The sequence below is a fragment of the Protopterus annectens genome, chromosome 2.part0 (assembly GCF_019279795.1).
Source record: "Protopterus annectens isolate FY-2018-M chromosome 2.part0, PAN1.0, whole genome shotgun sequence".
Lineage (NCBI taxonomy): Eukaryota > Metazoa > Chordata > Ceratodontiformes > Protopteridae > Protopterus > Protopterus annectens.
In genome coordinates, this window is record NC_056728.1 from 1,870,704,593 (window position 1) to 1,870,718,865 (window position 14,273).

The 14,273-nt window shown below is 39.2% G+C and overlaps 1 protein-coding gene across 1 annotated transcript in view; it reads right to left on the reverse strand.

The window, feature by feature from the left end:
* Positions 1-231: 231 nt before the first annotated feature.
* Positions 232-14,273, reverse strand: part of LOC122792899 (immunoglobulin superfamily member 21-like) — a 3,072,813-nt gene continuing 3,058,771 nt past the window's right edge. Inside the window, exon 4 of the mRNA XM_044060458.1 lies at positions 232-358. Coding sequence (XP_043916393.1) covers positions 232-358 — 127 coding nt within the window. The remainder of the gene's footprint in view (positions 359-14,273) is intronic.

The window sequence follows — 14,273 nt, forward strand, 5'->3', positions numbered from 1 at the left end:
TCCATGTAGAACCATGTTTCATGTAAATCCACTCCACTTTGCCTGAATCCTTATCACTACACTTACTAAAGCATATTCCCCCAATAACAAAGCTTAATTAATGCTGCTAGCAAAATAGCTTTTCAACATGAACTTTAGCAAGCAGGTGTATTAGTTACTTTCCTTTGTTAAACAGTCTGGTTTTGACAGTGCAGATGCTGCAAAAAAGCAAAGCAGGGATTGCAAGTTATTTTACTCACACATCACATTGAGGTAAATGTTACCAGAAGCCAGCACAACTTTTTCACGGGTCATTCTGTCATAAATCCCCACATGGCATTCGTAAGGTCCATTGTCAGAAATGTGTACTTCAGGCAGTCTGAAAATAAAACAATAACATTGCTTTAGAGCATTTCAGACTTAATTGTACTAAATAATATAGACTGTGAAAACTAAACTAAGAAATATTAACTCAGTGAACCGTTTATTATGGCACTCAGATTTCTGCTTCAGTGCCTGAGGCCTTGAGTGCACTGCACAAATACTAGTAGATGCCTGACTTACCTATGAACTATTAAATAGCAATTTCTCTATGACTGCTACTTTGGTAACAGATATTTAAAATCTCACCTCATTCTGATTACATGAGGTGTCCCTGATGGAGCTGTGCAAATATCATAATTAGGTTGGAAGAATAAACAGATGAAAATTAGTATCATGGTCTGTATCTCCAGTGTAGTACATCGGACACAAAAACATACAATTAGAACGCAACTATGGTGGATTCAGTACAACAACATTGGAGGCAGCGGGAGGAAGGACCATTGAACCCAACAACGTGTCAGTTTTGCTGAACTTCCTTTGCAAAATATGCTGAGGTCATTGTGTTTCTTGTATACCCTCTAATAAGATGTTATTAACATAGAAGGCAAGTCCATCATATTAGCTATGCTGAAATGTATTTTAGCTAAGAATTATTGCAAGGAAATGTAAGAATGTAACACAGAAACCTTGGAAAGAAGTAAGAGAGACAAATGAGGAAAATCTGTCACTAGAATATTTTGCGAATAGATAGTAGGTTTTACTTATCATTAAGGGTTTATTTTTAAAACAGTTCTTTAAACAAACAGAGTTATATTTTAATGCAAACAGAAAATATTGCTTCCAGACTGGGTTTGCTTAACCTGGAAAACAAGCATCAGATAGTGCCCACCTGTTCCTATATAACACCTCTCATGTTGCATAGTTTTCTAGATTTCCAAACACAAAATCAGACAAAGCATCTCTGCAGAGGAAAGGTGAACAGTGACATTAAGGCAAATATTAATATATAGTACCTTGGAAATGTTAAAGTTATATTTAAATGCAACACATGCACGACTTGCTCTCCTAATTGTGATATATGTTTGTCAGTTAGTACAGAGGTTAATGTTGCAAGCTCAAGTTCCTGTGGTGCAGGGTTTAATTCCCTCAGCCCTCCTTTATTGTGTCAATTTTCAGGAAGTGACTTCACCAGATATTGCTCTGTGTGTCTACGGGGCTTGCCTGGTTAACAAATAGGATGATTATTACATATTATGTGCACTGTCACACAAATTCATCATATTCTGTACAGATCTGTAATAGATAGACAGGTTTTAAAATTTCATTATATGCATTATTTTGAAGTTTGTACTCTATGTGTTTTATAATACAGGAAACTTTCCTTAGTATGCCACAACTGATCTTGAGCAGTGAAATTACTCTGTAGTTTGCTATAAAGGAAGCCCATGGTTCCATGATACTGTCACATCAACAAATAGAACAAAGTCAGTTTATCATATGATAATGCCCACCTCGCTTTTAATTAAATTAACCACATTATCTGACTAACCAGCTAGATGACCGTGTGCAATTTTCATATGCAAGAAGTAGAAATATAGATGTAATATGCACCATACAGATGCATCATGGGAAGTGTTTGGGTGTTGTGAGGGCAGATTTCTAACAGTCCCATACACGTTGCATACTACCTAGTGGTTTATAGAAGACTGGATTTTCCTCTTCACAAACCTTTGTGAGAGACGGCCAGGATGGAGAATTTATCACTACAGATGTGCAGTCTGTGGTACGCAGTACCTCAGGTTTGTAGACAATGTTAGAGAAGGCATCCATGGTGTTATGTCTGACTTGTAGTCTGGTATGAAATGATCTCTGCTCCTCTACATATAACAGCATTATATTGAGGAACACATTCTGTATTCTGGACATAGAAGCCTGTGAAATGGTCAGTACATTCCAACTGATCTCTGAAAAATCCCTATAGGAAGAATGGCGAGACCCACACATACCTATTCCTCTTCAGACACTGGAAGGGCATGCATTGATTTTAATTCCATTTGTGAATGACATATCAACCATAAACCGTAGAATATCCTGATCGACTCTAAAGTCATGATTAATCTCTTGATAACTGAAGCTATGGTAAATCTTCTGCTTACAGTGCCACTGACAGTGGTACTGTGGGGTATGTCATGCAAATTGTTCGGAATTGCCAGAACTAAGGATTACAGTTTGAGGATCTCAGAAGATCACAGCGATTGTAAGTATTCCTATTATGTACCATCAATATGTACAGGTCTTGGTGTGCTTTAACCCTTTAGAGTCTGGTGAGCTGAGCAATTTCCTGTTTATATGTCTATGAACAGTGACTGCATTCATCTTACTTACATAGGAATGTCATCAGGATGTCATTTTATCACCACTTGTCATTTGCATGCCATTACTCCTCATTTGCATATATCGTCTTTAATTATCTGGGCTCACTGACTGCAATGCAACATGGGTTTATAAACTGCTGCTAGCCTGTGCCAATCTGCTTGGGGGTCAGTGATGGGCCAAGTGTTCACATCTTACTACACAGTCTGTCTATGACCCCAACTCCATGAAGATGTTTTAGAAATATATGAAGCAAATGATGAGTGATTATCCATTTATTGTATGTCTTTAATGTATTTGGCAGTATTAAGATGACTTCTGTGCATCACTTTTTTGTGTGCTACTCCCATTTATTTCTGTTCACCACCAGTTCACATTTGGTTTAGTAAAATGATACAGAAAACATTGAGAACTGTGTGACACAATTTGGAATGTCACCTCACAATTTTTGTAGTTGAAGTAGTTAACTAATGTATTTGCTTTTCAGTTTAAAATTTTGACAAACTGCACTTTCAAGTTGTAATGCCATACTCTGTGACACATTTCTCCAACCACCCTAATTTTATCTGAGTTTTTTATTTACAAAACAGAAAGATTACATGAAATTAAAGAGGGATGTAGCAATGCAGGTGCTCTTGTAAAAATGTAAAAGAATGTAAAAACATTTATAACACATAAGAGGGGTGCATCAATTATATACTGCTGGAAGGCACAATTGTCATTTAAGATTAAAAAGTGTCTATGGCCACTTTCCTAACTCTTTCTTCTCAGTTTGCCAACCATATATCATCGCTTGATAATATTTAGAGGATATAAAATCTTGTCATTGTCATCAGTCTTAGGTGCTGTAAACAGGAACCTGCACTGTAAGTGGCTTTTCCTGAATACCGAAATTGATGTCCAGAACTCTTCTTAATTTTACCAAGAAAACATCTTTTCTTATATTTAGTGTGGAAGGGGTAACTATCCCCTCTAGTGCCATCAGTCAAGTTATTGCTCTGAGTCTGTATAGTACTTTCCTCATAACTGACATAATTTCTGTAAGGAACTTTCACCTGAGGTATCCAGTATATATAACACTTGTGATCTGATGCATGCAAACGTATACACGCTCAGTGAAGTGGTCTCAGAATGTACTCCCTTCTCAAAAGAAAAAAGAAATAAGCTATCAAAGGATACGTATGCAGTAACCATGCTGAGGATGCAGTGGCTTGCCCCCAGCAAAACCACTTTTTTACTAATTTATGATTGAGTGATCATATTAGAAATTATAACTTGTCATATATATATGTATTTACATACGTGTGTGTGTGTGTGTGTGTGTGTGTGTGTGTGTGTGTGTGTGTGTTTGTGTAAGTGTATGTGGGTATAAAAAAATCACAGGCTGACAAAGTGAGGGAGAGGAGTTAATTTACATGGATCAAAAAATCTGAAGCTGACAAGAGAAGGCAAGAAGTGGGATTGCTTACCTGATATATGATAAATAATCAAAGCATGATACCAGGAAGAAGTTTCCTTGTCCTTTACTCGAAAGACTCACCCAGATTCTGCTACAGTTTGCTGTGAGGGAAAGGTTAGTTTGCTTTTTATTTGTCGTGTTTTGTATTACTTTATTGCTTTTTTCTATTTTGTATACTGTGATTTGTTTTCTTTCCACTGTGTTTTATTTGTATTCTGCTTTTAACTGCATACTAAAACTTGAAAAGAGGCACACAACTCTGTCTCTTGCGAGTCAGACAGAAATTTTTCTCACCCTCCCACATGGTTACTGTTGTGTTTTTAAACACCATTGTATTTCTGGTTGCCTTCCTCTTATGCTAATTTGACCATATATCTCATCTCCTCTCTGCTTTTATTGGCTGGTGTGAGTAAGTACAAAATTATCATTTTGAGAAATCACTCCACTTCAATTATTTAAATTTATTGGCCATCCTACTGTATTCCATAGTACCGGAATACAAAAGTGACCACCCCCTTGCAGTCTATCTTGCCATTTTAAAAATAGTGACTCACCACTAAAACTTAACTTTTAGACAGGTAAAACTTAAGTTACCTGCTTTCACTTCTAACTCCTCTAGTGCACACTGTAGTGTTTAGCATAAACCATTTTTTTTCATTTTACCTTTAAGCATCTATTGCAAGACCAACAGTTATTCGTAGAGCCCACATTCGTCCTCTCAGTAGTCATTTTGGGATTAGTACTTCTGTTTTCTCTTGGTGAGTGAAGGAGTGCAGTTACATTATTTCCTGGAGACTGCTCATCACCAGAAAGCTTAATAACTGCTTTATAGGTGACATCTTAGAATCTGTGCTCATATTCTGATCCTAGTGAGAGTAAGATTGGTCTGATTGCTATTCGAGGCATTTACCAGAAAAGTTTACAAGCCTGCAGACCCTTGCATCATCTGGGACAAGAACACAGAAAACACAAATATATCAAACATCCAACAATTATTACAGAAGATTGTAACACAGTAAATGATGTGCACAATATCGCTTCATACCAGTTGTCTGATATACAAAATAAAGTGCTAAACAAGGGTTTAAACTTCGTACCGACTTTTGTTGTACCTGAACATGTTTTGGTCTATGAAGTAAATGATTTTTGTAGATTACTTAACCTCAAAATATTTTTTTCAGACACAACCAACACTCAAAGAGCTATTGGTTTCCAATTTGGTAAATCAAATTTTCAACCTCCTATGGACCGACGTGTGGCTATTTTCAAGGAATGTGTTTTGAAAGATTTACACTTTTCTCATGAATATCATTTGATGAGATACAATTTGACCAAAGATGAACAAAATGCCCTACATGATCTAAGTCCTAATCTTGACATAGTCATTTTACCAGCTGATAAGGGAGGTGGCATCATGGTTATAGACTGGGATTTGTATCAGGCTGAGGCTGACAAACAACTGTCCGACCGTTGTTTTTACATACCTATGGTTGTTGACCCTACTCCCAATTTTAAGAAAGAAATTGATTCTTTTTTAGACCTAGCCACTGAGGAAGGCATTATAAACGACAAGATTTGCAAACAGCTGAAAGTATCAGATCCCATCCCTCAATACTTATATTTACTTCCTAAAATACATAAAAATTCCAACTGTCCTCCGGGATGACCGATTGTGTCTAGGAGGGGATCCTTGACTGAACCTTTATCTGCCTTCCTCACTGAGTATTTACAATCTTTACTATCCATGGTTAGGTCTAGATTAAAAGACACCCCTCAATTTCTTAATATAATTCAAGATGCACAATTGGAACCTGAATGGTACTTATGCACGCTCTATGCCACCTCTCTTTACACAAGTATACCACATTGGGCGGGACTAGAGGCCATTTAATATTGGCTAGAAAAATCCAAACTTTACTCCCCTGGTTTCAATACACTTCTTTTATATTTAACCAAACATGTACTAACCAAGAATGTCTTTCAATTTCAAGGTCAGACATACTAGCAGGTCCGTGGCACAGCAATGAGAGCATCTTTTGCTCCCATTTATGCTGATTTGTTTATGGGATATCTGGAGGAACAACTTATATATGATGACAGCCACAATCATTTTCTCGATCAGTTGGATATTTGGAGACGCTATCTGGATGATTGTTGGATGGTGTGGCGGGGTGATCAAGCATATGTGCAGGAATTTATTGAATATCTTAATGAGAATAAATGGGGGATTCAGTTTACTCTGCACATTGAATATCAGGAAATTATTTTTCTGGATGTCATTATTACCAGACAGCATGATCATACCTTGGAGACCAAGGTACATAGAAAATTTCCAGAATATAACACCTTTTTACATGCTTCCAGCTATCATCCCCCGCCACATCATAAACAACATCCCAAAATCACAATATCTACATACCAAACATATCTGTTCCTCTGAACAAAATTTTCAAATATGCCAACATGACCTAACCAATAGATTGCTTACCAGGGGTATCGTAAAGATTGTATTTCTCATACCATTACTGAGGTAGAATAGAAAGATCTCACCTTTTAGTATACCAACAAAGGAATAGTCATGTTAATATACAAAAATCACAGCCCATTAGACTAGTAACCACTTTTGGAGCAAACACTCATAAGTTTAGAAGCATCATTAACAACCATTGGGACATTTTGCTAGCTCATGACCAATTGAATGAAATTCTTGGCCTTCGATGCTCATTTTCATACAGAAGAGGTAGAACAATAAATTCGTATCTAATGCACTATAAACACCATTACCCACTGGTTACTTTGCAAAAAACTTTATTCGGGGACACATTAATTGGTTGTGTCCCATATGGTCATTGCAGTGCTTGTCCACATAAATTTCAAACATAGGAGTTTACCAGTTGCAACACTTCTAAGCTTTACCAAATTAGGTGTTTTGGAAATTGTAGTAGCAACTGGATTATTTATTTAGTTACTGGTAACTGCTCTGCATTTTATGTTGGACAAACATCCAGACCCTTTAGACATCGCATCAGTGAACATCTAAGTGAAATTAGAACCAAAAGAATTTCAAATGCTCTGTATAAACACACTTTAACACACCAAAATGCTAAGTTTATGTTTACCATTATAGATAAAATTCAAATGAATAGAACATCCAAAGCTGGCTGTCATAATATATTAAATAAGAAAGAATCCTCTTGGATAATCAGGCTTGGTGCCTTATTTAAACCAGGTCTGAATGAGTTAAATTAAATACAGCTTTGAATGATTAGGTATTTTGCTTAAACAATGATTAAACATTCTAATTAGTTCATTTAGCTGATTATGCCAATTCAAGTATACATATATAAGCAAGCATCAGGGTTTTGCTCTATTCTGTTTCTCTTTTGCACTGAAGAAGGCTTGAACTTTCAGTCGTAACCGGTTTGCTGTGGATTTTTTATTTTTTAGAACTTGCCACAATGAAACTTTGGAACCTTCATCTTCTTTTGTGCTGGATTTCTTCGTTTTGGACTTCACAAGTTTTTGGTTTAATCCGTACACTTGGTCTACCCTGCTTATTTTTGGTTTAGACTAATCATCTGGGACAAGACCATGGATCACCAAATAGGCTGTGGCCTGTTTCCATTCTTGGGATTGGTGTTAAAAACTGGCTAGTTTTAGGTAGAACTAGCCAGATTTTTAGTTTCAGCACTCAAAACTGTTTCCTTGTGCTCAGTACTTGCTCAGAACTTGTTGTAAGCATTAAACAAACTACAAATGACTACAGCACTTGACTTTCCTCACTCGTCAAGAGAAAAACAGTTTTTAGTATTCATATTAATCAGCACCTATCCAGGCATGTCCATGGGTCAGATCCCAGTGTTTTCTCCTGTCCACCTGATGAATCTGGGCATCTTGGGACAATGTACCAACTGCCTCATGTACACTGACAACCCTCTCCTCCTAACACCCAACACTACAACCTGTGAGAGATGCACTTCTATAGCCAAACTGGAAGCCAAGCTCACACCAGCCAAGATTGGACTAGACAGTCAGAGGAGAAGGTTAACACCTGTACCACACCACACTCAACACATAGTCCTTCAAAACCCACACATAGAAACACAAAGCACACACCCACATTCACAGAGGCTCTCAATAAAGATCTGCCCAAGCAACAGAGGCCTCCCAAGCTGAAACGCAGACAACCCCCCCCCCCAACACTACCCAAATGACACATAGCCCACAAAATCAGCATGCCACTCAACCTCAGCCCATAATGCAAAACAACATACCCAACACACTAGTCATAGGTGACTCTATAGTCAGGTACACTGATGTCCCGCACACCAGGCTAAACAAGGAGAAAGTTACTGTCAGCTGCCTGTCAGGTGCCAGGATCCACCACATAATGCACGCACTCAGGTCACTCCACAACAAGTACAAATATGACTCTGTCATTGTCCATGTTGGTGTGAATGACCCGAGATGTACCTCCTTGGACTTCATGAAAAGAGACATGGAGGAGCTCTCGGATCTTGTAGCCCAGGCAGGTATGACCCTAGACCTGAGTAGCATCCTGCCAATGCCCAGAATTATACCACAGTACAAGGACAAAATGATTGACTTCAACAATTGGCTAAGCTTCTTGTGTCATTCTAACGGGATCCAGTATCTGTCTGCCTGGGAAGACATAGTCGACAGAACACAATGCTTTGCCAGAGATGGCCTGCACCTGTCGCCTATGGGATTCCAGATACTGGCTAAGGCTCTTGCCAGCCCTATAGTTCTTTTTTTAGGCAAGGTTCAAATGCTAAATTCACCACTGTAACAGGTACAAGCAAGCAAACTCTGAGGGTAATGCTACTCAATGCTAGAAGTCTAAACCTCAAAATGCACTCATTCAAGGCACTCCTTAAAATGGAGAACATCAACATATGTGCAGTGACAGAGACTTGGTTCAAGGCTGCATAATTATACCATGCTATAATTCATACCACACCTTTCGGCCACTTAACCTGGACTGAAACACTAAAGGCGGAGGCGTGTCCATATTCATTAAGGATATCCACACCTCCAGGCTAGTTGCTCAACATAATGCATCCGAAATTATCCAAGTGCAACTAACACTGGGCAAGACTGCAATCCAGGTTCTAGCTTGTTACAGATCTCCCACCATGCCTCAGGATTCCCACTCTTCATTTCTTAAGATACTGGAAAATATTAAGGTACAACCCAATACCTTAATTATGGGCAATTTCAACTACCCCACCATCAACTGGGAAAACAACTCATGTACCAACTCATTCACTCAACATTTTTTGAAATTCATAAATTCCAACGCCTTGGATCAGGTTGTCCACACCCCCACCAGGGGCAGCAATATCCTGGACCTGGTCATTACCAACATGGGTGACCGATGTTCCATGCTAGAGGTCACTTCCTTGCTGGTCAGATCTGACCACAAGCTAATCACCCTAGACATCCATATCCCACCCCACCCTCCATTAAGGAAACAAATGTCAAAAACTACTCCAAAGCCAACTTCATGCTTCTTAAGACAGAAGTGGTAAACTTCACGACACCCATGCAGACGGAAGATAGAGGTACAACTGCTGAATCTTACACAAATGCACTGTATAAGCACATACACTAGTGCATGGATCATGCCATCCCCAACAAAACCAAGATGCTATCCTCCAAAAAAAGGAAGACAATCTGGTGGCCCCCTGCCATAAACAAAGTTATAACAGAAGGAAGAAGGTGTTGCAAAAAAAGAGTAAAATCCCAAGATTGGAGGAACTCCCTGGTCAGCCTCAGCAAGAAGCTGAGATCCCTCATAAAATCCTCCAAAGCCAATTATGAAATAAAATCGCCACTGATTCCAAAGACAACCACAAAGCATTCTACAGCTATGTCAAGAATCTCAATGGCAACACTCAGATCTGCTCTGAGCTACAGCACAATGGCACTAAATATACAGAACCAACCGATATTGCCAACATCCTATCAAATAGGTTCAGTGCTAACTTTACCCCCCTCTCACCCTCCAAAGGGCCCATCTATATACCAGAAGAATGCAAAGCCGCTGTAATCATGGATGAACAAGTAAAGACCGCACTCTCCAAAGCAAGAACACAGCGTCCATGGGACCAGACAACATCCCAGTCTGCGTACTGCACGAACTACAGAATGAACTGGCACCCCACCTAAGTACCATGTTCAATCGTAGCCTCACCTCAGGCTACTGAATGGTGCACAGCGATGGCTATCCCACTCCATAAAGGGGGGTGCCACCATGGACCCTGGAAACTACTGCCCCATTAGCCTGATGAGCCTGGTCTGCAAGACCATGGAACGTATCATCTTGGATCTTATAAACAAAAACATAGGTAACCTCCAAACCCTGGACTCCACTCAGTTTGAATTTGTAAAAGGTAGATCATGTCTACTAAACCTAATTGACTTCTTTGAAGCAGTCACTAGAGACGTAGATGAGGGCATGGTAGTGCACACAGCCTATCTTGACCTCGCCAAGGCTTTCGATACCATCCCCCACTCTGGAATTATAGATAAACTCACTAAACTGGGCATAAATCCCTATGTCACAAGATGGGTGGCCAACTTGGTCACTGACAGAGCCCACACAGTAAAATTAGCTGACTCCAGGTCTGACTTCAGACCAGTGACGAGTGGAGTACCACAGGGTTCGGTCCTGGGTCCGCTCCAGTTCAGCATCTACTTCTCTGAAGTGCAGGCCAACACAGGACTGTGGCTAACAAAGTTCACAGATGACTGCAAACTGGGAGCCATAATAGAATCACCTAATGATGTAGACATTCTACAAAAGGGTCTCACAGAGGCAAATGCTTGATGTTAAAGTCATGGCCTCAAGCTCAATGTCAAGAAGTGCATTGTCATACCCTTTGGGAAAAACTCAGTACCCATGACCTACCACATAGGCGGTAGCTCACTAAACACTGAAAGTGTGATAAGAGACCTTGGGACACAGGTGGACAGTAGTCTCTCTTTTGATAACCACATTGCCACAGTAGTCAGGAAATCCTTCTACATGGCACACCTCATCACAAAAGGGTTCTCTTCTAGAAAAAAGGATGTCATTGTTCCTCTCTACTCATCTCTCATCAGACCCATTATAGAGTACAATTCCCCATTTGGCATGTATCTCACAAGACACCTACAACAATTGGAAAGGCCACAGAAATACCTCTCTAAGAGGATTACCAGCCTCTAACAGATGCCATATGCAGACCGTCTCAAAAAACTCCAGCTGTACTCTGTCGCATATCACCTACTCAAAGGCAATCTCTGCCTAACATACAAAGCTATGTCAAATCCAGAGCTGTTGGACATGCTACACCTAAAGAAATCCCAGTCTCTTCAAACCACACACTCCAGGGATCTAAACCTTGTCACCACAATAAATAGAACATGCTGGAGGGATAGAGTCCTGTCCCAGAGACTTCCCATACTCTGGAACAAACCACCCATTCATAACAAGCAAAGCTCCTCAGTGGCTATCTTTAAGAAAAACCTTGACGGCTGGATGGAAAATAGAAAATTCACTCCGGGGATCACTTCTGCAGCACTGCTTGACAGGGGCACAAGAAAATAACTTTCTTGGGTGGCAAAAGCCAGGGAAACATTTTGGCTAGGCTTATATAGGCCCCAGGGCCAATAGCCTAGTACCTACCTATGAACCTATGAACCTATATGCACTAAGCAATCATGACATTACATGGGAGGTTGATGAGAACAGAAAAAAGTACCAAAACAAATGGTGGCCAATAATACGGAGATGTGGAGAGAGGCTAAACTGCATGTATTACATTCTCAAATGGTAAAAAATGAGAGTATGTGTCATTTATTTATTTATTTTTATTTTATTTTACATTTGTTGGCCGGGATAGTCCGAATGAATACATGTCCAGTTTCAGCGGAGGCCCCGGGAGAAAAGCTTGACACTGTAAAAGATCCGCACAGTAACGTGACATATACAATACAACAGACAGACAGTTATAGAATACACGAGGCACACTGTTTATACACATTTTTAAATAAGAATGTACACTACCACTGTGCGACAATAGGATAGAAGATAGAAGATAGAGTTAAGAAATTCTACATTAGAATATTTATTATGCATGATGCAATTGTGGCAAAGCTCTTGAGAACTTTTGTTGTTGTCTTATTACTTGTATTATGCAATAAATTGGTGCATAATTTTTTACTCAGCATATTGCAATAAGATGATAAGAGGCAACGTTTTGTGTGTGTGTGTGTGTGTGTGTGTGTGTGTGTGTGTGTGTGTGTGTGTGTGTGTGTGTGTGTGTGTTTGTATGTGTGTGCGTGTGCATGTGAAAGATAAGAGAGGGACACCTTGAAAAATACCTACCAGAGACAGGTAATGACATCTGCAGTGCTGGTGAAATAGTTTGTTTTATGACCATCCTCCATGGTCAGGGAATTGCAGCTGGATACAAAAAGGTAGAGTTTAAATGGCACAGGCATAGCAGTGTACTAACAGTTAGTATAGTATATCCTGGGCAGAATCTCATGCCTTCTTTTTGACATCATAGCTAAAATCTCATTTATTTTTGAGAGCACTGTCTACCAGGCTGTCAGATGATCCAGGCCATGAGTTGCTGGCTACCCAAACTGAAAAGGGATTCTAAGTAATTCCTAGTCAAAGCATGCAGTAAATGATTATATGTAAATCAAGGTTATGATGGAGCCTTGCAGGAACCAGCTGTTCCTTTTTTTTTTTCTGAGTGCTGAGCTTACTACATGAATGAGTACGGAATGGCCAGAATTTCTGTTTCTGTATTATACAAACGTAATGTGAGGCAGCTGGCACTGGTTTAAGCTTATCAGCCATCCGAGTATTTTAATAATGTAATTATTTGTCTTTTAGAGAACAAACTAGTTGTCAAATTGTTATAGCACTGTTAAGTCTTAAAGTTCATCACACTGTTAGCTCCAAAATGGATTCCAATTATTGAGGCAACCGTACATCTCAACTGTATTGATTTTTGCACAATGTTCAGATTTTTGTCTCATATTTTTGATCTGTTTTTCATAAAAGTATGGTTTTCTAACAAATTAGTGGCAAATCATTAAAGATTGAAGTGAGAAAATAATGACAGACATTTGAGTTTCAGACTCCATACCATTCAGAAAATCCATGCTAATGCAAAACCAGTTATTCTAGCAACTTTCTAAATTTGTAGGAGCAATATTTAAATCTGTCCCTATTTTTGGGCCTTTGTGCCCCTTTTATTTATGACTTTGTCCAGATTTCTTGCTCTAAGAGGTTCAGAGGTATGGAGGCAACCATTTCTTGTTTAGTAGCTCAGCCAGTAAAGTAGCTGGCTGTGGAAGGAGAAGGATTGCAAATCTTTATCTATTCCAATTTTTCTAAGTGTGTGGGGTGGTGGAATGTGTTCTTGGAGGGGATCATTCTACCATGGTATTTTGTGGAGATCAGAGTACCAGCAAATGCATCTGTTTACAAGGGGTCAGCATTTCAAGTTAGTACGGCACTTGCAAACCTAAGTGACTACATCATGTTATCAGATGCATGCCAGCTGATGAAAAGTAACTGGGCATGCATAGGGAAAACAATGGGGTTAAAAGAAAACCTCACTGAAGGATGCTTTGAAAATGACATTTCTACAGTATAGATATGGCCAAGACTTACATAGCTGGCAGGCTTTGAGGACAAAATAAATATTTATCATAATACTCTGGCTGATGTAGTTTATGAATTGTGATGTACATTTCTTATTGCAGCTAGAAAGCTTAATTGACAGAATTCTGCATAATTTCATCTGCTTCTATTTTTATTCCCACAAATATCTGTATTTAGAAGTCAACAGAATGGCACGCTGAAGCTGAAATAATCACTGCACATGAGGCCTATAATCACCTACTGTCCTTTCAAGTACTAAGCCTTGCAACTGTATGCACAAAGTGCGCTCCTCAAGGCACGAACTCTCAAGGATTAAATACCGTCACCATTTTCAGTAGTACATGATGAATGACAGACAAAAGGGCCTCTCTTACTTTCCCTTTCAGAATGTTTTAAATATCTAAGTACATTATCATAAGTGTTTCATTTATTGCATTTTCCATCCGA